The sequence below is a fragment of the Nyctereutes procyonoides genome, unplaced genomic scaffold, assembly GCF_905146905.1.
Source record: "Nyctereutes procyonoides isolate TBG_1078 unplaced genomic scaffold, NYPRO_anot_genome, whole genome shotgun sequence".
NCBI lineage: Eukaryota > Metazoa > Chordata > Mammalia > Carnivora > Canidae > Nyctereutes > Nyctereutes procyonoides.
The window spans coordinates 44,545,394-44,571,542 of NW_026575125.1; the positions used below are offsets into that span (position 1 = coordinate 44,545,394).

Sequence of the window (26,149 nt, forward strand, 5' to 3'; positions counted from 1 at the left end):
TTATCAAAATTTTCAAATTTGTTGGTATAAAGTTCTTCATAATATTGTCTTATATTTTAACATACTCATGAACGGTGTTGTGCTTCCTTCTTTTATATCAGGAACTAGTATTCCTGATACTAGTTATGTGCCTCCTACATATTTTTTCTGGATCAGTTTTGGTGATTTATCATTTTCCTAGATTTTTTAAAAGAACCAACTTTTAGCTTTGTTGATCCTCTCTGTAATAGTTCTATTTTCTATTTTGTTGATTTCTACCCTCATCTGTTATTTCTCTCCTTCTACTTTCTTTAAGTGTAGTTTACTTTTCTAACTTTTTGAGATGGATTTGCTGCCTCTTAAAAAATAATATATAATTTAAGGCTATACATTGCTAAGCATAGCCTTAGCAGCACCCCACAGGATTTCAAATGTAATATTTTCATGATCAGTCAGTTCAAAATATTTTCTAATTTCCACTGTGAATTTATCTTTGACTCATGGGTTTTTCCTCCCTCTCCAGAGCATGGTGTCCAAACTTCAGTAGGCATAAAAGTAACCACCTGAAGGCCTTGTCAAAATACAGATTTTGGAGCCTTATCTCAAACCTCCTAGATTAGTATTTCTGGGAAGTAGGTCTGGGGATCCACACTTGACAGGCTCTGCAGGGCATTTGGATGCAGGTGGGGTACAGGACTACAGTCTGGTAGCACAGCAAGGCTTTCCTAAGGGCAGAGAGCAAGTCTGATTCACCTGTTTCTCCAGTGCCCACCACTGGGCTTAGCATAAAGTCAGGTTCAAGAGTAAGCCAATGGGTGAGAGAAGGAAACAAATATAAGAAAATTGTTTCTATTGAGAGACTTGGAGTTTTTGAGTGCTGTGAATTAGCGAAGAACAAATGATGAGGCATCATTTGGTCCCAATGTAATCCATTCAGGACAGAAATATTTTTTTTACTTGTCTTCAAATCTCTGCGTACTAAGCTTCTTCCTCACCTGTCCCAGTTGGTCTGCGGTCCTGGAACGTGGCCTTAGGTATGAGTATGTGCCTGTATATCGGCACAGAGAAAGTAGGGTGGCACAAGAGGCGTCCTGAGAGCAGCTGTTCAGAGCTAAGCAGCGCTCTTTGACCCTCTCCACCGCCGCACCCCGCCCCTTCCAGACCAGCCCATGGGCCTTGGGGGGAAAATCCCCACAGAACCCATTCTTTTTTTTTTTTTGATAAATTAATTTTTATTGGTGTTCAATTTACCAACATACAGAATAACACCCAGTGCTCATCCTGTCAAGTGTCCCCCTCAGTGCCCGTCACCCATTCACCCCCACCCCCCGCCCTCCTCCCCCTCCACCCCCCCTAGTTCGTTTCCCAGAGTTAGGAGTCTTTATGACAGAACCCATTCTCAATGAGGTTATCTATCCTAGCTCGCGGAGCTCTAAGCATCCCTCCATTCCAAAGCTTTTGAGAAACTTCCACAGGACCTTTCAGCCCCGACCCGACCCCGGACCCCTATCCTTGCCTCCTCTGCTCTTGTGGCCCAGGTAATTTGCACTCTCAGCAGCCCCCTGGCCACCTCTCCCCACCTCCACGCGTGCCTTCCTCAAGTGTCCCAGAAAGGCGTCTGGGAGTCTGACTTCCCCAGCCAGCTATTGTCCTGGCCGCACGGCCCCACGCCAGCCGGTTGCGCCCCAGCCCCCGCCCCGCCCCGCCCCAGGGAGGACCAAGCAGTCAGCTAGGAGTCTGCCGGCTCAGCCTCACTCTTTCCCTCCCTCTCCCTCCCTGCCTGCCTTCCTCCCCCGCCCGCCCCTGAGGCAGGGACCGTGCAAATCGAGGAGAGGGGGGACTGGCAGCCCGGATGGGGTCCAGCTTAAAGCCCTGGGCTCCCCACTGATGTCCCATCTAGGCTGGGTGTCCCCAACATCTTGGGACCTGGATCTGCGTGAGCCGGGGTGGTTCCCAGGCCAGGAGCATGCCTGCAGCAGACCCACACTACCCCCGTTTTGCATCTGGACCCCCCCCCCCTCGGATGCTCTGAGCCACCCTCCTCAACCCGGATCTAAAACCCGGGACACAGCTATCAGGCCAGCCTCTCTCTCTACCCCACCCCCTCTTTCTGGCGTCCATCCCCTCCCCAACACCACCTCTGCTGCTGCCTCTGGCTGTAGACCTGCACCTTTTCCTCATCCCCATCAGGCCCAGGGAGCGGGGTGAGCCTGGATGAGAGCCCCCCAGCCTGGGGCTCTCCCAGGCCATGGCCAGAGTGCTCCCAGAGAGGAGCCTTGGCCCCTGAGCATCTGCTAGAGGCTTGGCAGAGGCCCCGCGGGGACCGTGTCTTCTGAGGACAAAAGGCGGCGGCCAGCAGGCAGACGGGGCGGGGGAGGGGGGACCGGCAGCCAGGCGGGCAGACGGGTGGCAGGGGCCAGCGCTGGCCCCCCTCCCAGCTTGGCGGTGGCATTAAGATGGGGGTGGGAGTGTGTAGTGGGGGAAGCACCTGCCTGGACCCTCACCTGCCAGCTAGCTGGGCACCCCAATGCTATGTGCTGCCCCCCTGGTGTTCCCCAACACCCCCAATCCTGCCTGGTGCACCCCTTCGGTGCCTGCTTCCCCTGATGTCTGCGTTTTAGACCCGCCGGCTGCTATATCCACGCAACAGAAGCAAGAGTGCCACTGGCCGCCAGATCACTGAGGGTCCCACAATGTGGCCTGGGCAGTGTTTTCTCGTGGGTGAGACAGCCTGAACCCCCTCCCTGGATTCCAATACAGCCCTGCTGCGAGAACCCAGGTAAGTAGTCAGCATCTCTCCACCAAGGATGGGAGGCCGAGACTTCTCTTCTGTCTCCCCACATATATTTCAGAGTCTCCATCACTGCCGTGCTCTCTCTCTCTCTCTTTTTCTCTTTCTCTCTCTGACTGTGTTACTGTGTCCCCCACCCCCCATTCCCGCTCTACCACAAGGACTACTTGGGCACCCAAGCCTGGAGAGTCCTCCAGCCATTTCCATCTTCCCCAATCACAAATGTCCCATGAGAGAGGAACTACCACCTGTTTCCCCACACCCCACACAGGGTCTGTTTTGATCATTATGGTCGCTTTGGGGTGAGAAGCTGTGTTAATATTCCCTAGTGTGCTGACTCTGGAAGGCATGCCTGGGAACCTTGCAGTGCTCTCCTCAATGCCTGCACCCCAGGCAGGCTCAGCCTCCTGCAGCTGCCTCTTCTCCCTCTCCCTCCTCCTCCTCCTCCACTCTTCTCCGGGTTCTTTGGCCTGCTTGCAGGGTGTATGTGCTTCTGTCTCTGTGTGTGAGCAGGCAGGTAGGTAGACAATGACAGAGAAGCTGATTCCAGCCCAGACCACCACCCACTCCTCTTTTCCTTCTCCCCGCCCTCCCTGCTTTCCTTTCTTTCTACTTTCCCCTGTATCTCCCTACAGGTATCACAGATTTGTGCTCGCTCCCCATTGAGGATATTGCTGTGATTCTCAGCTAAAGGGAGGAAGCCACTGCTGGGAAAGTGAGGTGCGTGTGGGAAGCACTTTTAGGCCCTAGGCTGCTTGATGGCTCTGGGGAGGCCAGGACCATGCCACACAACCTGTAAGGCTCTCTATCTCTGTTGCGGATGCCCATGTTGTATCTGGGAACCTCAGGTCTTATGGCCTTGTGCACAGTGGCCAGCAGTCTTTATGTCTGGAGGAGTAGGAAAGCCTGATATGTGGAGAACATGGATTCTTCTGGGACACTTCCCCCAAGTACCCCCTAACTTTAGTGAGAGTGTGCCACTTATTGGACCTCAGTTTTTCCATCTGTCAGAGAGACCAGTAACCCTCCCTTCATGGGTGTGTGGGGTGACTAAATGAGTTGGTGCATGCAAATAAAGGAGGTGAATGATAGTGGCCCTGAAACAATAACAGCAAAGCTCACAGTCAATATTGCTGATTATTCATGATTAATATTGTTATTGATTATTTGGAGGAGGGACTGGTCCCTCTTTTCCAGGGTCTTGGCAGAGATCCAGGGAGGATAGCAGGTAGGCAAATGGGGGTTGGGGAGTGGAGGGGGGCAGGAGGGGCTCAATGTTGTCACTCTTCCTTTGTAGGGGGTGATGAGTGGTGGCAATAGGCAGAGCCTCCCACCCCCACTCCACTCCAATCTCCTTTCCCTGCACTTGCCCCTGTGTGTGTGTGTGTGTGTGTGCACGCACGCATGCACACACAAACACACACACACAGGCTTGAACTCCCATGAGCTAGCAGAGGCCTGGCTTACAGCCTGCAGCATTCCTGGCCCTGGTGATGTAGGCATCTCTCTGTTGAGGGGAAACTTGGCAAGAGTTGGGCCTGTGGTCAGTGGTTGGCAGTGCCTGGAGACAAGGTTGAAGCTTCTGAGATCACAGGGCTTTTGGGTAGAGCTGGGGTGTGGCCCATGCAGCAGCCAGACCCTTGGGGGATGGGTCCCAGGGATTTGCTAACCTAGAGCCTGAACTGGGGCGGGGGGGGGGGGCAGTGGGGTCTGCTGGCTGGTTTCCGGATGTGGAGATGTGGTGAAACATTGAGTGAGGGGTGGGTGGCTGGAGGAAGGTCCTTAAGGCCAGGGGAGGAGGAGGGGAAAGTCTGAGACCAAGAAGACCCCATGGTGAGGGTAGGAAGGGGTGGGGCTTCTGGGTACAGAGTAGACTTTTCTGAAGAAGCATTTGATAAGGAAGGGAGAGAACCCAGCCTGTGGTTTGGATGCATCTGGGCCTAAGAATGGGTATATATGTGTAACTGTGAATGTGTGCAGTCTGTGAGTATTTGTGTCTGTCCATGGGCATTGCGGGTGTGTATGAATCTGTGTGTGAGCCAGACCACACGATGGCGTGTGCAAGTGTGTGAGTGTCTGGGTAGGCTTGTGTGTGTGTACAGTGGAGTAGGTATGACTTTGCATGTCTGACTGTAAGCAAATGGGCATGTTTGATTCTGAGACTGAGTGAAACTGTGTTTCTGTGAGCCAACAGGCCTGTTGAATGTCTAGTTGTATATGTGTGTGATATCCATTTGTCTTTGAGTGTACATGTCTGATTATATGCATATAAGTATGAGGGTTTCAGAATGCTGGGGTATGCATGCCCAGTTAGGTGAATGCCTAGCTTTATCTGCGTAATTTGTGTGTGCCTATGTGTGCACATGAGTGTAGGATTATCTGAATGGTGTGTTTGGGAGTGTCAGGGTGTGTGTGTGTGTGTCCATGCATGTATGGGAGGGTATGTGTGTGTCAATATGCTTCTGTGTGGGTGTGTCTGTCATGTATGTGTATGAGTATGGCCTGTGTGTTAATGTCCATGTGGATTGTCCAGCATTTTGAATTGTGCGTATGCCTGTGTGTGTCTGAGTACATATTATCTATAGATGGACCTACAGGTCCACATCTAATTAGGGAAATGTTAGTGTAGATGATCACCCTTATATAAAGAGAACTAATTGTGTGTGGGGGGAGTGTGTGAACACACATTTTGTGCATGAAAACATATTTTGTGGGTGTGCCCATGTGTACACATTTGATTATGTATACGGGTATGGCTGTAGAGGGGGGTCTATGCCTGTGTATATATGCACAAGAGGCTGTGTGCATAAGTGAAATAATGCATTTATATACATGTCTGATTGTGTTTGTGTGAGTGCAAGTCTGGTTGTGGTATGCATGAGTGAATACATTTCAAAATATTTAGTGTGCATAACTCAGTATGTGTTTTATTTGAATTTCTGAGCTCAAGTGTGAATGTGTGAGTATGGATATGCCTGTGAGTGACCATGAGTGTATATGTGTGTGTGTATGCTAGGATGTGTGAACATCTGGCTGTGTATGCATTTGAGTGAACATGTCTTTATATTTGCCCATGTGTTCATGCACATCTGAGTGTGTGTGTGTGTGTGTGTGTGTGTGAATATGCCTGCCTATATTTGTCTGAGTGTACAGGTGTGTGAATGTACCAGTTTGTGTAGTTCTAATTATTTGTATATGCATGTTTATATTTATTCTGGAGCATACGTTGTAGAAAAGTGTGAGTGAATGTATATGCATTCCATATGTATGTTTGTGTGTGTGGATGTCTTTGCATGTGTATGTGATAAGTGTTATCAATTCTTCCTATGAAGACGTACAAGTATCTGAGAATATTCGAGCATTCTTCCATGTGTGCATGTGTGTGTCCAAGTCTATCTGAGAATGTGGGTATAAATGGATCTTTGTTTGCATAGCTTCTTATATGAGTATGAACATATGTGAACATACGTAGTGTGCATTCTCATTATGATTGTGTGAGTGTGTTTTGTCAGTAAATTAGTGTCTCCGTGTCTGGTTGTGTGTGCATATAGGAATGAGTGATGTGCATCTCTATGTGTATATGAATATGCTTATAGGCATGCATGCCCAGTTGTGTATAAATGTCTACGTGTGCTTCAATGTCTGTATGTGAATACATCATCTCATTGACAAGCATGTACCCATCTGGGTGTTTATGTATGTGGGCACACCCACACGTGAGCATGTGTGAAAATGCTTATGTGGTCATGTCTGGGAATGTGTGTGTCTACATTTGGGAGCTCACCTCTGTGTGTCATATTTGTTCATTGTCTCATTGGGTGTGATGTAGAGTCTGCCTGTCTGTGGACATGTGGAAATATACCTGTATGTATACCTGTGTTTATGAGTAAATGTATGTCATTTGTGGGCATTATGTCACATGTATGCATGCCTGTGTTTGAGAGTAAATGGACGTGCACATGTGGGACCAAGTGCAGGTGAATGTGCATTGCTATGAGTGTGTTGATGTGTAGGGATAAGTGTAGGCATTTATGCGTGTTCCTGTCTGATGGTATATGTGTGTGAGTGAGAGAGATTTGGCCTTGGGCTTATGCAGATAGCCCTAATCCCCGAGGAAGTGATAAAGGAGGGTACTTATGAGTCTGTGTGGTGCTATGTGTACACCCCAGCATATACTGATGTGCATGTCTAAGAGTCAGTGGCACCCTGCTAGACCATATCTGGCTCTGTGTAGACATCCTACAGGATGGCAAGCTATAACACCTGAGCAATACATGACCCTTTTCTGGGACCTCCCTGGCCTCAACCATGTGCTGGGCTTTTGTAGGGCAGTGAGGGGGGGGGTGTCTCAGGATAATTCTTATCATCATTCACACTCAAGAAGTAGGGACCAATCATCACTGATGTCCTCCTAGGCAAGGGGGCCTGTGACCTTAGAAATGGATTTCTTGAAACACAAAGACCTCCTTTCCCACCCCACCACCCCCACCATTGAGAGGCCAGGACAAAATGGCATTGTATAGTGTCTAAGGTTGGTAAATGGTTTTCACAGAGAGCACCCAAATTATGCCATCCAGGCAGAAATCTAGATGTCAATATATATGTATAAGTAACGGTATATCTGGGCAGAGTGTGGGCTATGTGTGTGTGTAGAAAGTGGTATATTTGGTAAAAGAATGAGAGAGAGGGAGAGGGAGAGAAAGGATCTGGGTTGCGTGTATGTAAGAGACAGTCTGGGTGTTTCTGGGTAAGATATGTATGTGAGACATTTGGCTGTATTTGGGAGGGGTGAGTGTGAATGTGGGAGTATGGAAATGGTACATTTGTGAGGTGCTATGAGAACATCAGCCTATTTGGGTGGAGGACGGTGTGAGTGAGAGTTTGGGTATGGCTGGGTGGGAATATGTGTGAAGATGTGTGTTTTCGAGGAGTATGTGGGTATGGGTGTATCTGGATGGTGCAAGAGAGAGTGGTGTAGTGTCTGGATAGTGTATGTGTTATATAGTGTAGATGTATCTGTGTTGTGTTAAGAGAGAGTATGGGTGTTTCTGGGTAGAATGTGCATGAGGGAGTATGAGTGTAATGATGAGGTGGGAGCATTTAAGTATGGGTAAATCTGGATGGTGTGTAAGTGGGTGAGCATATAAGTCTATTAGGCAATGGAAATGTATGATAGAATGTATCTAGATGGTGTGTGTGTGTAGAGAATTTGGGCACACCTGGGTGATTATGGGGGTATATGTGAGTGTGTATATAATTGGAGTATCTATGGATGGTACGTGGGTGTGTATGTGGATGAGATGTGTGTGTAATGTGTGTGAGAGATTATAGGTGTATGTGCATCGTGTGTGTGGAGTGTGAGTATTCTAGATGATGGTGATTAAGAGAGGGGGACAGTCTGGATTTTGTGTATGTGTAAAAGAGAGTGCAGGAGTTTCTGAGTTTGGTTAGGCTTGTGACAGCATGGATATATCTGGTGGGAGGAATGTGTAGGTGTATCTGGATGGTTGTAAGTGGGATTTGCTGGGTTGGAGGGTGTGAGTGGATGTATCTGGATGTCATGTGTGTGAGGTGTGGATATACCTGGATGGCATGTGAGAGAGAGTGTAATGGTATGTGTGGGCTGTGTGTGAAACAGTGTTGTATGGGTATAGTTTGGGTAGAGTGTGTTTGAATATGAATGTATCTAAATGGTGGGTGGGTGAAAGCACAGGTGTATTTGGGTGGTGGAATGTGTAATAAGCTATATCTGGATGGTGTGTTGTAAGAGCTTTTGGTGGTGTATCTGGGTGTGTATGTACTTGGATATGTGTGTGAGTGTGTTTAAAACTGGATGGGGTGTGTGAGAGAGTTTGGGGGACATTTCTGGGTGGAAAGTGTGTGTTCAGAGTACGAGTGTATCTGAGTGGCATGGAGGCGATGAGAGCATGGATGTATCTGGGATGCGTCTGGGGAAGTATAAATGGAAGGCATGTGTTAGAATTGGATATATCTGAGTGGGATGTGTGTGTGTTAATGGAGATGTATCTAGAGGGTAGTGAATTGTATCTAGTTGATGTGTGTGTGTATCAGCGGTCCATTTGGAATGAATCTAGATAGTGTATATAAGTTTTAGAGAGTAGACGTGTCTGGGTTGGGCTGTGTGAGTGGGTCTGTGTTTGGGGTATGTGAGTGTGTGAGCAAGAGAAAATATGAGTATATATGGATAGGATTTGTGTGTTAACAGGTGTCTCTGGATAATGTGTAGGTATCTGTGTGTGTGAATATACTTGGTTGGGAATTTGTGAGTGTGCTCTGTGTAGGTGTCTTTGAATGGTGTGTGTGTCATGGTACCATGTGTGAGATTGTAGGTGCACCTGGGTCAAATATGAAGGCTCTAGGTTAGGGATGTCTGTGGGTTTGAGTATACCTAATATTGCATATAAGAGTGTGAGTGTAACTGGGTGGAGTGAAAGTGGGTGTATTTGTATTAGAGATGTGTGTGTATGAGGATAGTGTGTTCAGATGGGATGTATGTGAGAGTGTGGCTGTATCAGTATTGGGTATGTATGAAAGTGGGTGTGTCTTAATGATGTATAAGAAAGATAATGTGCACCTATCTGGGTGTGAGTGTGGGTGTATCTAAGTAAGAAGCTTCTCTGGCTGTTGTATGAGAGACAGATAGTGTAGATCTGGGTAGTGTGTGAAAGCGAGTATATAGGTCAATCTGTGTGGGGTGTGTGAGTGTATCTGGGTGAGGGTGTGTGCATGTGAGTATATCTGGATAGTGTGTGTGAGAGAGTGTTCGGGTGTATTTGAGTGGGGAATGTTTCTGAGAATGTGGGTGTATCTGCATGTGAGTGTGGATTCATCCAGATGGTGCGTAGGTGGTATATCTTGGGTGTTTTGTGTGTTTGATAGTGTGGGTGTCTCTAGGTGGGGTGTGTGATTGTGGGTGTGTGTAGGAATGTGTATATCTTTCCTAGGGCATATATGCCTCTGCTAGGGTGTCTGTAAATGTGACCATATCCATGTTTGTGTATGTGCTTACGTGTGTGGCTATTGGTATCCAAGTATGTTGGTACATGGCTTATGTGTACATGGGTTTGTGCTAGAGTGGTGTGTATTTGTGTGTGTGTGTGTGTGTGTGTGTGTGTGTGTGTGTGAGAGAGAGAGAGAGAGAGAGGTGTGTTTTTCCATGTGAGTAAGTTCAGTGGGCAAGCTGTCTGGAGCCAGGCTCTGGGTTTGCATCCTAGTTCTGCCTTCTGCCATTTATTAGCTGTGGGGCTTTGGGCAAGTCAGCTTCTTACTTGTAAGAAATTAAGCCAGTTTCTTACTTGTAAAGTAAGGGTAGTAATAGTATGTATCTCATAGGGTGAAGATCAGATAAGTTAATATTTGAAAAGTGCTTAGGACAGTGCCTGGCACATAATAACTCCTCTGTGCCATATCAAGTGTTACCTAGTACTACAATTATTGCATGTGCCTGGTGTATAAGTAATAGTATGTGTCCATCTTCAAGTGCAACGGAATAGTTTCTATGTGCATATTTGCCACATCTATATCCATGTGTATGTGTAAGAAAGTGAGCAGATTCTGTGTATATGTGTTATTGTATATAAAACTGGCTTTATACTTATATGTATCCCGGTGTGTATATAAACCCATGAGTGTATGAGAAAGGAAGTGTGTGTCTAGGAGGTCAATGGAGGGGGTTTGGCCATGCATGTGTATTTCCCAGTGTACACCTGGGTGTATGAATGTACACATCTGTATCTATGGTGATGTGTGTCCCTGTGAGTGCAGATGTTACCTGTGTTGCTGGTATGCTGCATATAGGGGTGCACATGTGTGTGTGTTGTGCACGTGCACACATCACTGTGTTTTTATCTGAATATGTAAATAGGTTTGTAGTAGTCAGGCTGAAACAGTATACATATGAATTTCTGTTGAGTCTATACACATAAGAAGGTTAGTATCCAGGTTTATATAGGATGGTGTGTGTGTATAAAGGATTTGTGCTTATATGGCCATGTATCAGGATGTATGTTTTTGTGTTGTGTAAGTGAATGCATAGGTGTGAATGGGTGTGTGCATCTAAGGGTTTGTGTCTGTGTATAAGCATTGGTGGCTATGTGGCTATGTATATGTGAGTCTGCATTGCTCTATATTTGCCTGCCTGCCTCTGCGTGTGTAGCAGTGAACCTGAGCAATATGCCAATAAGTGTGAGCATGTCTGTACTATGTGTATAATGTTTGTGTACCAGGGCAAAGTTTGTATAAAAGAGTGGATTTTAATCTCTTAATATAAAAGCCTGGGGTGGAGGAAGGACTGGATCTACAGGATGTGAATCGACTTACCCTGTGCCTGAATGTCAGTTCTTATGTCTATGCATGCATGATTATATGTGAAAGCATGTAGGTCCATACAATTTGGTTATTTTTCTTAAGACAGAGAGAGAGAGAGAAAACAGAAAGAGACAAAATCTTAAGCAGGTTCCAAGCCCAGCTTGGACCCCAGTGGGACTCGGTCTTATGACCTTGAGATCATGACCTGAGCTGAAATCAAGAGTTAGATGCTTAACTGACTGAGACACCCAGGCACCCCAGGTCCTATGATTTGGTATGTATGTGTCTGCATGTGTCCATGTGTATGGGGAGTTTTTTTCTGCCTAGGCCCCTATATTTCTATTTAAGGATGGTTATCTGTGTGTGTGCATGTATGTGCGTGTTTTGTATATCTTTGCATGATTTGCTGGTAGGTGGGTGCCTACACACATGCCTAACTTTCTGTGTAGAAGAGGAGATGTGTGTGTGTGTGTGTGTACATATACGCATATACCTGATTGTGCTTATAAGCTGGCGTAAGTCTGGATGTGAGTGCAAATTTGAATCTCAATGTACATGTGTGCTTGTATGCACATATCTGTCCATGTGTGCTAGTGTGTTTATGCAATGTGACTAGATGTGAATGTCTTAGGGCATTCCCAACTTGGCACATGGAAAAGGTGAAATATCTATATAGCACATTAGAGTAAACTGAAGAAGATTTAGGGGTACTAGAGTGAAAAGAAATTCCTTACATTTTCTTTATTTTTATTTATTTATTTGAGAGACAGAAAGCGAAAGAGAGCACGAGCAGGGAGGAGAGGGAGAAGCAGGCTCCCTGAGAGCAAGGAGCCTGATGCGGGGCTTGATCCCAGGACCCTGAAATCATGACCTGAGCTGAAGACAGATGCTTAACTGACTGAGTCACCCAGGTGCCCCATATTTTCTTTATATTATATGAACTATGATGAGAAATACAAAAATGCAAAGTTTGAGGGGAGTTACTAAATACTGAATTTGTATACAACTTTCAAGTGAAATCTTTTCGGGATTTTTTCATAGCACAGTTAAACTCACTTCTGGAAACATAACTTTTATTCACTCATGCAAATTTGTAGTGGTCAACATTCATGCCCACTTCTGAGCCTTCAGTTGTGACTGCCTTAATTTATTTTATGGTAATTTGACTCATTTATGAACATTTCCATCATGACTTGGTAATGTACTTTGTGCTGGGCATAGATCTTCTACATCAAGTTACTGTGTTTCTTGGTAAAAATTCAAACAAAACAAATGAAACAAATAACCATTAGTACTTTTGACACAGATATAAGCTTATATTGTGACCTGCTACTTCTTGATCTTGGAAAGCCTGGTGTTGAAGGTAAGATTTAGTCCATGGTGGTCGTGCAGGCACAGTTAGCCCTAATGTCCTCAGTAATTAGCTTGAATGTATGAAACATAGCTGCATGATTCTGCAGGTTATCAAAGCTCACCTGAAAAGCATTAGCTTTGAGGACATCGGGTGCCATTTTGGTTTCTCTGAAGCTTTCACACCGTACCAACCTTTCTTAAGAAACACAACAGCTAACTGCTTATTAGTCCCGCTCTCTTTCACCTCCCTTTCATAACTCACTTGTTTTTACCATGGCCAGGTAGAGACCCAGGTTTGCTTGTTTTTTTTTGTTTTGTTTTGTTTTGTTTTTAAGATTTTATTTATTTATTCGTGAGCTACACAGAGAGAGGCAGAGACATAGGCAGAGGGAGAAGCAAGCTCCCCGTGGGGAGCCCGATGCGAGATTCGATCCCAGGACCCCGGAATCACAACCTGAGCCAAAGGCAGACACTCAACCACTGAGCCACCCAGGTGCCCCAAGACCCAGGTTTTATACTCGAAATAGCTAATGATCTCTGCTGCCTCTTAGTGGTCACCATCAACAGGAAACTTATTGCATGAGTGGGTGGCAGCAAATGGTCAAAGATTTTTTTGTTTTGTTTTAGTAGTTAAAACTCCTTTCTCTGCAATAATCAGAACTTGGATAATTGATGAAACCTTTGTCCTAAGTAGACACAGACAAGTCTTTTTTTTTAGTATTCAACTTAAAAACACCAACTAAATATCGCCCAGGGAATCATACATAACCTAGCTTCTAAGTTTAATTTTGCTTTGAATCCATAAACCTTGACAGTATACTTTCATATATTTTTGACTGTCTTAAAAATTTATTTTTAGATTTTATTAATTTATTCATGAGAGACACAGAGAGACAGAGACAGGCGGAGGGAGAAGCAGACTCCCTGCGCTAAGCCTGATGCGGGACTCATTCAAGGACCATGGGATCACAACTTGAGCCAAAGGCAGGTGCTCAACCACTGAGCCACCCAGATGCCCCGGGTGTCTTAAAATTTTTTTGTTATAACTTTATTCATATGCTCAAAGAGCCATTTGTTGAAAGGAGTAAGCATCAAATCTGCAAATGCGAATCTTTCACAAAAAATGCTGAAAATTTTCTTTTAGCTCATAAATCTTTTACAAAATCCTTAAACACTTAGGTTTAAAACAGTAGAGAAAAGTGTACTGACCCCAAAGCTTCGCAGAAATCCAACACACCGGTGGGTGGTAGCTCGGATTTAATCAAATTCACTTAGCATCATTTATTGTGGAAATTAGACCTACAGGCAAACTTTTATACATGAATGCTCCTTAGTGCATGAATCTCGGCATTTTCAGAACAAATTCCAGAATGTAAACTTCATGCCATCTCAACAGCAGCAGCAGTGCATGGACTAATACAAAGTTTCCATGATATTAGAAAATATTCATGTATCACTTTGAATATTTCAACCTTAGTTTATTTTGGTGCTTCTTGCATTTCTCTTCAGGCTTTCTTACTATGAACCGAGCACTTCCTTACTATGAGCTGAGCACAATTAACATCTAGAGATGCATCAATATAAAATGAAAACCCTTTTGATTCAATAATCTTCTTAGTGACATTTCAGTGTCCTTTGAACCGTCATCACTGTGTCTCCTAGTAGCAATGATTGAAAGTGACCCCTTTCTTATTCTTTTTACTCCATTGGTCCCAAATATGATGTGGACAATTTCCTGGCAGACTGCTAGAATGTTCCTGGCAGAACGTTGAGATTCTACTGGGAGGGACATCTTAGCTTTACTTATTAATTATGCAATCCTGTCACTAGTTGGTTGAGCTCCATCTAAGAATGTTCTAACCTGAATAAAAAAGAAGAAAGAATACTCTAACCCATCTCATAAAAGAGCCAGGTTTCTTAATTTGCATTTTGAGATGCCTTTTTTTAATTTTTAAAAATTTTTTAGGGGATCCCTGGGTGGCTCAGCGGTTTAGCGCCTGCCTTAGGCCCAGGGCGTGATCCTGGAGTCCCGGGATCAAGTCCCACATCAGGCTCCCTGCATGGAGCCTGCTTCTCCCTCTGCCTGTGTCTCTGCCTCTCTCTCTCTCTCTCTCAGTGTGTGTCTCTCATGAATAAATAAATAAAATATTTAAAAATTTTTTAAGATTTAATTTATTTATCTGAGAGAGAGAGCGCACAAGCAGCGGGGAGGGGCAATGGGAAAGGGAGAAGCAGACTCCCTGCTGAGCAGGGAGCTGGATGCAGGGCTCTATCCCAGGACCCTGGGACCGTGACCCTGGTGGAAGGCAGACAGATGCTTAACCCACTGAGCCACCCAGGTACCCCTTTGAGATGCTTTTAAAAGTCCAAATATTTCTCTTTGTGAGAGTGTTTGTTTCATGGACAGTTGATCAACATAGCCTACTGGGAAATGAAGTTTCTTTTGATAACTTTTCCATGCAAATTGGACATTTAGGGTGAGGATGAGAGGGCTTATTTGGCAACTGAATCCAAATTTGGGACAATCCTCATTAAATTGCTTAAATTAGGGACAGCCTGGATTATTTTGGAAGGGAATATGTCTTGTGAGTCTCTGAGTCTCCTGATTTTCCAGCTTTAATCAAAAAGCCCATTTTGATGGGAAAAGAAGTATCTTAAAAATTCATTCATACAGGGAATATAAAAAATAATGAAAGGGATTATAGGGGAAAGGAGAGAAAATGAGTGGGAAATATCAGAGAGGGTGACACAACATGAGAGACTCCTAACTCTGGGAAACGAACAAGGGGTAGTGGAAAGGAAGGTGGGCAGGGTGATGGGGTGACTGGGTGACAGGCACTGAGGGGGGCACTTGATGGGATGAGCACTGGGTGTTACACTATATATTGGCAAATTGAACTCTATTTAAAAAAATATACAAAAAAATTTTAAATCTACTTGAATGTGAAGTATTGAAGGGGGCCAGCAGATCTTCAAAAACTGATTTTTTTAAAAAAACAAATTTGAGGTCTTCTGCATTCTTAAGAGAGTAGTTCTCTGGAAGGAAAGCCTTAAAGGCCTATCTTTCCTGGGACGCCTGGGTGGCTCAGTGGTTTAGTGCCTGCCTTTGGTCCAAGGGCATGATCCTGGGGTTCCAGGATCGAGTCCCACATTGGGCTCCCTGAGTGTAGCCTGCTTCTCCCTCTACCTGTGTCTCTGCCTCTCTCTGTGTGTCTCTCATGAATAAATAAATAAATTTTTTTTAAAAAAGGCCTAGCTTTCCCTTTAATGAATCAATTCAATTGAAGTCAGGTTTTATTCTTTTATTGACGAATATTTTTACCTAAAAACAAAAGGTAATAATTAATTATGAAATAAATTATGAAATCCCACCAAGAATCAGATTTGGCTAATTTTTAACATTAAAAGCCAGTCACAAAAAAAATAAAATAAATAAAAGCCAGTCACAAGCAAATCAGCAAATAAACCAAGAAATAATAAAAATTATATTGTAACATTTTTAAGAGTCCTTTCAGAAATACCGTGAAAGGGATTCCTGGGTGGGGCAGCGGTTTAGCGTCTGCCTTTGGCCCAGGGCGCGATCCTGGAGACCCGGGATCGAGTCCCACGTCGGGCTCCTGGTACATGGAGCCTGCTTCTCCCTCTGCCTGTGTCTCTGTATCTGTGTGTGTGTGTGTGACTATCATAAATAAAAAAAAAAGAAATACCGTGAAATACTTATAGATGAATGATACGATAGATATGCTTCAGAATACTTGGAAAGTGGGGGAAGTAAGTGAGGTTATAGGCAAAACAAGACCATAAGGGTTGATCATTGGTGAATCTGGGTGATGAGTGCACTGAAGTTCATTACTGGATTCTTTACAGTTTATACTTTTTTATATCTGAAATGTTTTAGAAGGAAAAAAAGTTTTTTCTAAAGAAGCAGAAATCAAGGCAATTAACAAAAGAGTTGGGGCACCTTGGTGGCTCAGTGGTCGAGCGTCTGCCTTTGGCTCAGGGCATGATCCTGGAGCCCCAGGATCGAGTTCCACATCGGGCTCCCTGCATGGAGCCTTCTTCTCCCTCTGCCTATGTGTCTGCCTCTCTGTGTGTGTCTCTCATGAATAAATAAATAAAATCTTACAAAAATAAAAATAAATAATAATAGACTATCTGGGATGTTTCAATAGAAAGTGGTCCAAGCATTTACAATCTCCCTTTGACCCCCTAGAATCTTTCTTGGTCTGACTCCCTCTATGGTATGTGCCCACCAGCCAAGCAACTCTGCTGTTTCCACCTGTGCCTGAAGGAATTGGCTGGTATGTGCACATATGTGGGTTTGTCTCTGGGTGTATACCTGTTTCAGGGTGTGTATATCAAGTAATGTGAGCAAGTTTGTGTATGTACACGTGTCTGTGCAATAGTATGTTTGTATACATGGGCAGTTTTTCTCCTTGTGGTTGGTTGTGTTATATATTGCATGTTTTCTCTTTGTGTCTGTTGGAGCTGGTATACTTTCCTGTATAAGTGAGTGTGTACATGAATGGGTATCTGTGTGTACATGTGCCAGAATGTATATGTCTGTTTTGGCAAGTATAGCTAATATATGTGAAAGAGTTTGGATCACTTGGCCTCTGTGTGTTAGAGTACATCATGTGTGTATATGTGAGCAGCTATTTGCTTGTCTGTTTTTTTCTCCATGCAGATATATTTGTGGATATCTGAGGAGGATTCTGTCTGTGTGTACATACATGTGTGTGTTTGTGTGTATGCATGTGGCAGAGTTCAAATGCATGTGAGTATGGTGGTATATGTAAGTGACTTTGAGTGTTAATTTGTGTAACAGTGCATGTGATGATATAGGTATGCCACTGTGTACGTGCCTGTGTCTGACTATGTGAGATTTGAAAAATCGAGTAATTGTATATATGAGTCTATGTGTGAGTAGGTTTGAGTATGTGTATCTGTCAGGATTTGAGTGTTCATCCATGTGCGTGTGCGTGTGTGTGTTAGGGGGGTTAGAATTGTGGGTTTATGAGCCATTGCACATAGGTGTGTCTGAGTGTGTCTGTGTATATGAGCAATTTTCATCCCTCTCATACCTAACACCCTCTTTTATGTAACATATTTTGTAACACCCCTTTACTATATGGAAATGAAGTTCTTAGGTAATATAGTCTCTCTGCACATATAATTTCAAAAGAAAATCCTTATAGTACTTCATGCAATCTGCATGTTGTATTAATTCTAAAATAAATAAATAAATAAATAAATAAATGGAAAGTGATTTATAAGGAAGTAATTTGTATTTTGATATGTGAATGTGTTAGACATGGCAATCCCCAGGAAATTCAATAAGATAGTTAGAGGCTTGTAACATCTTATGAGTAAATGTGGGTTTGGAAGGGGAAAAATCAGAAGCTACCCCTTGCTCAAAGTGCAGGAAAATGACAGGCAAAGGCCTAAGGGTGAGATTTTCCAAAATAGTTAACTCAAAGAAAGTGCTCCCCCAAACAAAGTGCAGTCTCCTCTGGACTTACTTGTCAGCTGTATTCCTGGGTAATGCAGGGTATATTGAACTAGGGGGAAATTTGTATTTATATGCGAAATAGACTTATTATTCAAGGTTCAGTTCATTACTAGGCCAAAGTCCTACGGATTCAAGACATGTGTTGGCTGTGTGGGACTGCCCCACACATCATTAGATGGCCAGCATCCTTGCCCTGGACCCCTTCGCGTTAGAAGGACATCCTATGCCCGTCCATTGTGGCAACCCAAACTGCTCCTACAACTTTCCTAAATGTCCCCTAGGGGGCAGTAACGCCTTTGTTGAAGACGACGCACTGTTCAGACCTAAAGCTGTGCCTGCGGAAGGCCCCCTAGACCACGTACATGCTTGCAAGGCGGAGTCCCTGTGAGTGAGCTGGTTACTGTCCATAGGTCTCCACAGCAGTAGCCTATGTGTCTGTGAGCGTCTGCCTATCTTTCTGAGGGGGTCTGGGCACGAGCAGGTGTGTATATGTTGTGTGCATGCACTCACAGTTTTAGCCCAGGATGGGCCCAGGCCATGGCCGCCCGTGTGCTCAAAAGAACCTTCTCCTCCCTTCTACAGCTACCCCAGCATTCCAGGCAACATCAGGATTTTGTTCGTTTGCTGCTATTGTTTTGTTTCATTTTAGTGTCTGGTTTTGTTTTCACCGAAGCTCTGGGCTATGAATTATCCACCTTCTTCTTTTTCTTTTTAATTATTTATTTATTTATGATAGTCACAGAGAGAGAGAGAGAAGCAGAGACACAGGCAGAGGGAGAAGCAGGCTCCATGCACCGGGAGCCCAACGTGGGATTCGATCCCGGGTCTCCAGGATCACGCCCTGGGCCAAAGGCAGGCGCCAAACCACTGCGCCACTCAGGGATCCCCTCCACCTTCTTGATCTTAGTGTGTTTCTCTGTGTCTCCCACTCTCTCCATCTTTATTTCTGCTTCTCCCTGTCTCTATCTCTCCCTCTGTTCCAACCCGTCTCTATATCTCTATATTGTTCTCCTTTCTTTCCTGGCATTATCCCTCTCCTTGTCTCTCTCCCCCTCTCTCCTTCCTTCTCTCTTGTGCTCTGTTTCTCTGTGTGTCTCTGTCTCTTTTTCTCACTCTTCTTCCCTTTTCTGTCTCTATTTCTATCTCTTCCTGTTTGTGGGTAAGGCCTGCTCTCCTTTCTCTGTTTATTTCCCCCCTTCTCCTTCCTATGTCTCTGTCTCTCTCTCTCTCACAAAACTCTTTTCTCGAACACTGTGTATCTCTCTGATTCTCTTTTATATCCAATCTCTCTCTGTCTGTAATGCTTTCCCCCTTCTTCTCCTCAAGGCTAAGGTGTGTGTGTGTGTGTGTGTGTGTGTGTGTGTGTACACATTTACACATACCCAGCTGTCAGCTGGTGCAGTTCTGTGGGAGCTATCAGGCCTTGAGGACCTAAAAGGGCGTCTACCAACCCCAATTCTCCCAAGCCCCTGCCCTGGCACCTTCTCATGGTCTATTGGCATTGCATTTGAGACTTCGGAGTGTCATCAAAAAAGCTTGGCCCCAGATGGCTGTGGCAGGCCAGGCTGGATTGAGCTGGGAAACAGTATTGAGGGGTGACTTTTTTTTTCCTGGGAGGGAGAGGGTAGAAAGGCTCCACTCAGCCCTTTGTCCTTCAACCTCAAGGCCATCTCAGCTCCAACAGTAGTTCTGAGCTTCTCCAGCTTCCCTCTGGGACCTACAATGTTACATTATCACACTCCCCTCCCCTGCCCCCAGCTCACACACAACAGGAAGGCTTTGCCCATGTCCTCCCACTCCTTTACTTCCTAGGCTGCTTTTTCAGCAAATCCTCCTTGGATACCTCCAGGCCTCCCTCCCTGAGCCACCATCCCATTTAGTCCCTTAACCAATTGTTTTGACAGCCTTTGTCCAAGGGCCTACTATGCGTTGTGCACTGCTCCTCTAGAGGAGAATGTCTGAATCTATAATCCCTGCCCTTGTGGAGCTTTCATTCAAATAGGGAGAGGCAGACAATAAACTGAATTTTAAGTAAATTATATAGTGCATTAGAAGAAATAAATTTTATGAAGAAAAATAAAGCAGGGTAAGGGACACAGAGTGTCCCTTATTTCTCACCTGAATTACTGCAGGAGCCTCCTGTGTAGTTTTCCCTACTTCCACCTTTGCCCCACCTGGCCTGTGCTCCTCACAGCAAGGGGGATCCTTTTCAATCCTGGGTCATATCACATCTCACCTCTGCCCCCGTGGCTCTCATCTCACTCAGAGTAAAAGTCACAATCCTTACCGTGGCCTACGTGATCTGGCCTCACCACCTTTCTGACCTCACCTCCCACCACTTTATGATCACTCATTCCGTTGCATGCATAGTGGCCTCCTTGCCTTCCCCAAATACACCACATGTGCTCCCACCTCAGGGCCTTTGCACTGGTTGTTCCCTCTGCCTGGACTTCTCTTCCCTCCAGTATCCACATGGCTCACTCTCACCACCTTTAAGACTTTGCTTAGGGATCCCTGGGTGGCGCAGCGGTTTGGCGCCTGCCTTTGGCCCAGGGCGCGATCCTGGAGACCCGGGATCGAGTCCCACGTCGGGCTCCCGGTACATGGAGCCTGCTTCTCCCTCTGCCTGTGTCTCTGACTCTCTCTCTCTCTGTGTGTGTGTGACTATCGTAAATAAATAAAAATTAAAAAAAAGACTTTGCTTAGATGACACCTCCTCCATGAAGCCTTCCCTGTCCATTTCATCTAAAAGTATACCTCCCCTACCCCTAGCACTTCATAGCCTCTTTACCTCATTTACTTTTCTTTTTATTTTTATTATTTTAAAGATTTTATTTATTTATTCATGAGAAACACAGAGAGAGAGGCAGAGACACAGGCAGAGGGAGAAGCAGGCTCCATGCAGGGAGCCCGACGTGGGACTCGATCCCGGGTCTCCAGGATCATGCCCTGGGCCGAAGGTGGCGCTAAACCGCTGAGCCACCTGGGCTGCCCTACTTTTCTTTTTAGAAGCTTATCATCATCTGACCTACTGTACCTCACCTGTATATATTCTTTATTATCTAGAATATCAGCTCCATAAGGGCCAGGATCCTTTTCTAGCTGGTTCACAGCTGTGTCCCCAGCACCTGGCACACAGTAGCTGCTCAATAAATCATTTTTCAATGAATGAGTGCACACAAGCATACACATATCTTTATATTCATGGTACTCCCTGCCCCATTCAAAATACAAACCCAAGTCCTTGTCATGGCCCACAGCCCTATACAGTCTGGCTCCAGACATCTCTGTGATTTCACTTTCTACCGCTGTTTTTGTGCCTAGCCTTTTCCACCACACTAGTCTTCCTGCTCTTTCCTGAGCATCCTAAGCACACTGCAGATCAAAAATAATAATAATATAAAAACCTATTTAACCTATTTAGTGGCCAGCATTAATGAAAACAAATCATGAAATAGAATACATCACACATAAGATCAGTGCTGTTTTGCGAAACTTTTGGTTTAGTTATGTGTGCATGCATGTGTATATGTATGGGGTTGTGATGTAAAATGTATGGCTTACTATGGGCAGAAATCAAAATGGTCTGAAGAACATAACCTTGGGGCTTTGCAAAGGGGGAGAAGAGCTGCACCAACATCCCCACCACACAGACCTACCAATGGAGGAAGCAGGTAACAGAGGACATCCAGAGAGGTGAAGTACCCTCCTTCACCCAGCAAGGAAAGGGTAGGAGAGCAATGGGCCAGGGGCAGGGCATGACACCAGCCGGGGAGTAAGTGCAGAGGCCACTAACACTGCCCTTTCTGTTTCTTCCTCACCTTTCCTTTCCATCTGTTTCTCACTGTTTCTTTTTCTTGTGTTTCTCTCTCTCTCCATCTCTATCTCCGTATTTCCTCTCCCTCTTTCCCTGTCTCTCTGGTTCCATTTCTTCTTATCTCTTCTCACGCTCATCCTCCCATTTCCATCTCAATTTGTATCCATATCTTTGTCACCGTTTTTTCTTTGTTCTCTCCTTTCTCATGCTGTGCCTCTGTCTGTGTTTTTGTCTCTGGCTCTCTCCTGCCTTCATCTCTCTATCTCTCTGTGTCTGTGTCTCCCTCATTATCCCCATTTACAGGTGCAGCCGAGCAGGACAACTGATGGAGTTCCCCAGGGCCCATCGAATAATACTGGACTGGCTGATCCCGTAGGGTTGGGAGCAGTCCCCGCCCCTCAGTATGGCCAACACTACTGGAGAGCCCGAAGAGGTGAGCGGCGCACTGTCCCCACCGTCGGCATCAGCTTACGTGAAGCTGGTGCTGCTGGGACTGATCATGTGCGTAAGCCTGGCAGGCAATGCCATCCTATCCCTGCTGGTGCTCAAGGAGCGTGCCCTGCACAAGGCTCCTTATTACTTTCTACTGGACCTGTGCCTGGCTGACGGCATACGCTCTGCTGTCTGCTTCCCCTTTGTGCTGGCTTCTGTGCGCCACGGCTCCTCATGGACCTTCAGTGCGCTCAGCTGCAAGATTGTCGCCTTTATGGCCGTGCTCTTTTGCTTCCATGCGGCCTTCATGCTATTCTGCATCAGTGTCACCCGCTACATGGCCATCGCCCACCACCGCTTCTACGCCAAGCGCATGACACTCTGGACATGCGCAGCTGTCATCTGCATGGCCTGGACCCTGTCTGTGGCCATGGCCTTCCCACCTGTCTTTGATGTGGGCACCTACAAGTTTATCCGTGAGGAGGACCAGTGCATCTTTGAGCATCGCTACTTCAAGGCCAATGACACGCTGGGCTTCATGCTTATGTTGGCTGTGCTCATGGCAGCTACACATGCTGTCTATGGCAAGCTCCTCCTCTTCGAGTATCGTCACCGCAAGATGAAGCCAGTGCAGATGGTGCCAGCCATCAGCCAGAACTGGACATTCCATGGCCCTGGGGCCACCGGCCAGGCTGCTGCCAACTGGATCGCTGGCTTTGGCCGTGGGCCCATGCCACCAACCCTGCTGGGTATCAGGCAGAATGGGCACGCAGCCAGCCGACGGCTCCTGGGCATGGACGAGGTCAAGGGTGAAAAGCAGCTGGGCCGTATGTTCTACGCAATCACACTGCTCTTCTTGCTCCTCTGGTCACCATACATTGTGGCCTGCTACTGGCGAGTGTTTGTGAAAGCCTGTGCCGTGCCCCACCGTTACCTGGCAATCGCTGTTTGGATGAGTTTCGCCCAGGCTGCTGTCAACCCAATTGTCTGCTTCCTGCTCAACAAGGACCTCAAGAAGTGCCTGAGGACTCACGCCCCCTGCTGGGGCACAGGAGGTGCCCCGGTCCCCAGAGAACCCTACTGTGTCATGTGAAGCAAGCTGGTAGGCAGACAGGCAGGGAAAAGGTCATGGCTACCGTGATGGGGCCAGCAGTAAGGGAAGGGTGGGCCCCACACAGGAGCCTTTCTTTCTGAGCTCCAGCCCTAGCCCCTCGAACCACCTGGAATCTAGGCACCTTTGCCAACACCTCCCCAGGGTTGGAGCCTGGAGTGGGAGACTGGGAAAGAGGTGTTTCTAATTCTGTGGGGCCTGTCTTCCCCTGCCTCCTTCTCCACTTCTACAATCTCTCTCCTTTCTTATCTCTCTCTCTTTCTTCCTCTTTCTCTCAGAAGTGACAATTCAGAAAAAGAAAACAAGACTGAAAATGCAGGTTTTTCTACTAACAGCTGAGGATACAGGCTTTCTTGCTTTAATGTCTCTCCTTCTGACATTGTCCAGAAGGCAGAAATTTGTCCTGTAAAATAGACTTCCAGAGCTCTTATTGCCCCCTCTGCTCCCATGCACCCTCCCCTCCTGGGTCCTTTAGCAAGGCCTGGATGTTTAGGGAGAAATTCATCTGCTTACAACAGGGACCAAAGGGGGTGCTGGGTCCCCAGGGAGCAGAGATGTTTAATTGCTATGTTGTGTGCAATGTTGTTTTAAGCTAACCCTGGTCCCAAGCCTGGTTTCTTCTCCCTTCCTACCATGTCCAGACCTCCTAAATGTTTCTTGAGCAGCTGTTCAAGAAGCCAGAAGCGGAGGGAGAAGGACCCCTAGGATGGGCCCAGGCTAGGACCTGGGATGTGAGCTGCACGCCTCAAGCTGAAGAGACCCAAGCTTGGCTGCATTCTTTCTAGCTGCCTCCTGGATCCCCAGCCCCCAACTCCTCTTCCTGAGGATGGAAATCCACTCCAGCCCCACTAGGGCTGATGTGGGTGCCATACAGGCAGGAGCATTCCCCCAGGGAAGTGTAGGGAGAGAGCCAAACTCCCCAGAGTAACTGGATCCCAGTGCCTGGGGTCAGAGCAGAACTCAACCCCAGAATTGTCTCCTGGGTTCACACTATTCTATGGAAGATGAAAAGTTAGGGGGTGGCCTTGGTGTAACACATAGTGGTATAAGCTCCAAGGCACTGTGGACTTGAGTCCATTCCTATCTGACCTCTTTTTGTCCCCTTCAAGCCTCAGGGGCCTCAAGCCCCTCTCGGTAGCCCTTGGCCTCCTGGGCCCTCAGCCCACAACTTCCTTCCCCTGAGCAGCCTTCTCCCCCTTCCTCCCTCCACCCAAAGTGGAGCAGACTGCAGCCAGATTCTCCAGGTGGGAGAGCCCAAGCCTCCCTTCCAGGGCAGAGTCCACTCTGGGCTTACATCACTGCCAGTTCTTATGGACTGGTGAGCTAAGCTGGCATTCCTTTGCCTGGCCTTGCCCAGATTCTTTGTCCCCCTATCATTTCCTGGGGGAGTGGGAGATCTGTATTTATCTACGCCCTTTCCCTTCCTGATAGAAGCTGTTGTCCTAAGCTCCCTCCCCATCCCCAAGACAGCCCCAGAACTGGGGAAGCCTTGACCCAAGAGGAATGGGGAGGGCAGTATAGGCAGGAGAGACGTTAATGAGCCTGGCTATGGGGTGGCCCTGGAAAGGCAGGCCAGAGTGGCTGAGAGGCTGGGGTGAGGGTACCTGTTCTCTCAGTGATAGTGATGGGAGTGCCTTTCCCAGGGAGTGGGGTGGGGGGACCACAGGGGTGGGAGTAGATAGGGTACATTCTGGAGGGTTTTCCTCCATTTCTTTTTTCTAACTGCCTGGATTCACGATTGGATTTTGTAAATGGAAAACTGAAAAGAACAATGCTATATTGGATGTTTTCTCTTTCTGACTGTGTGTGTGTGTGTATGTGTGTGTGTGTGTGTGTGTGTCCTGTTTGCATGACCACATGTGGGGAGGTATGATTGAATGGGACTGTTTCTATGTGACTTTGTGTGGGAAGGCACCACTGCCTGGTGCACACATGTGAGCAAATGCCTGTATGTGGAGACATATAGCACACACACACACACACACACACGTATGTACCTAATTAAAAGAAGACAAAGGAAAGTATGTGCCTGCAGTAGGAAGTAGAGTGGTCAGAGCATAGAATTTTTAAAATGTACGTATGTATGCAGCAAGAGGGTGGGCTTCCATCTCGTAAAATCTTCCTCCTGTGGCCCAGGCTCTGAACACGGGGGACAGGATACTTGAGAACCCCACCTCTTCCCAAAGCCTGGAGCCCCCAGGTACCATTCCAACTTCTGTATCAGTCTCCTCTCCAAAACGCACACAAGGTGTTCCTAAAAGTGGACCACTTTGGAGAATGGAGACTGGGATTTGGGGATCACAGTTGAGGGGGAACTAATGAGGTTAGAAAATGCCCCCTACAAAGTAATGGCTTCTGGAGGGGCTATTCAGTCTGGGATGAGAGCCCTTCTGAAGAAGGTTCCCACTGTATACAGCTGGAACTTCGGTATAAGCTTTGACTAAATTCGGAGGAGGCATGTTACAGGGTGGGGGAAAGCCAAGCCGGGGAGTCTACCCAGCTAGCTTGCTCCCTGGGCACTCACTTTACTATTTATTTACTTATTCTCTCAAGTGCACAGAATTGAGTTGACCATACTCCTCAGTTCTTGGCACACTACATCATCGTTGGTCCATGTGAGTCCCCTTTATTCTTTGTTTTGTTTCATACCCTCCATCACCCATCCCTGATCCAATCCCGTCTCCCACATACGCACTCACTCTCGTGTATTTAATGTATGTCCTTCCAATTCACCGTTCATGTGTTTATTTGCATATCTGTGTATCTGTGAAAAATATATGGTATTGTTATGTGTTTAATTTACATAAACAGTATTGTACTATAAAT

At 46.2% G+C, this 26,149-nt stretch overlaps 1 protein-coding gene across 3 annotated transcripts; it reads left to right on the plus strand.

Moving 5' to 3' along the window:
- The first annotated feature begins 2,051 nt into the window (after positions 1-2,051).
- GPR173 (G protein-coupled receptor 173) lies at positions 2,052-26,139 on the plus strand. Of its 3 annotated transcripts, XM_055338635.1 has the most exons (3): positions 2,052-2,758; positions 3,406-3,490; positions 22,084-26,139. In XM_055338635.1, the coding sequence occupies exon 3, from the start codon at positions 22,184-22,186 to the stop codon at positions 23,303-23,305; it is 1,122 nt and encodes a 373-aa protein (XP_055194610.1). In that variant the 5' UTR covers positions 2,052-2,758; positions 3,406-3,490; positions 22,084-22,183; the 3' UTR covers positions 23,306-26,139. The 3 variants fall into 3 exon arrangements, with proteins under 3 accessions (XP_055194610.1, XP_055194611.1, XP_055194612.1); XM_055338636.1 differs by lacking the exon at positions 3,406-3,490; XM_055338637.1 differs by lacking the exons at positions 2,052-2,758; positions 3,406-3,490 and adding an exon at positions 15,661-16,752.
- The last annotated feature ends 10 nt before the right edge of the window (positions 26,140-26,149 follow it).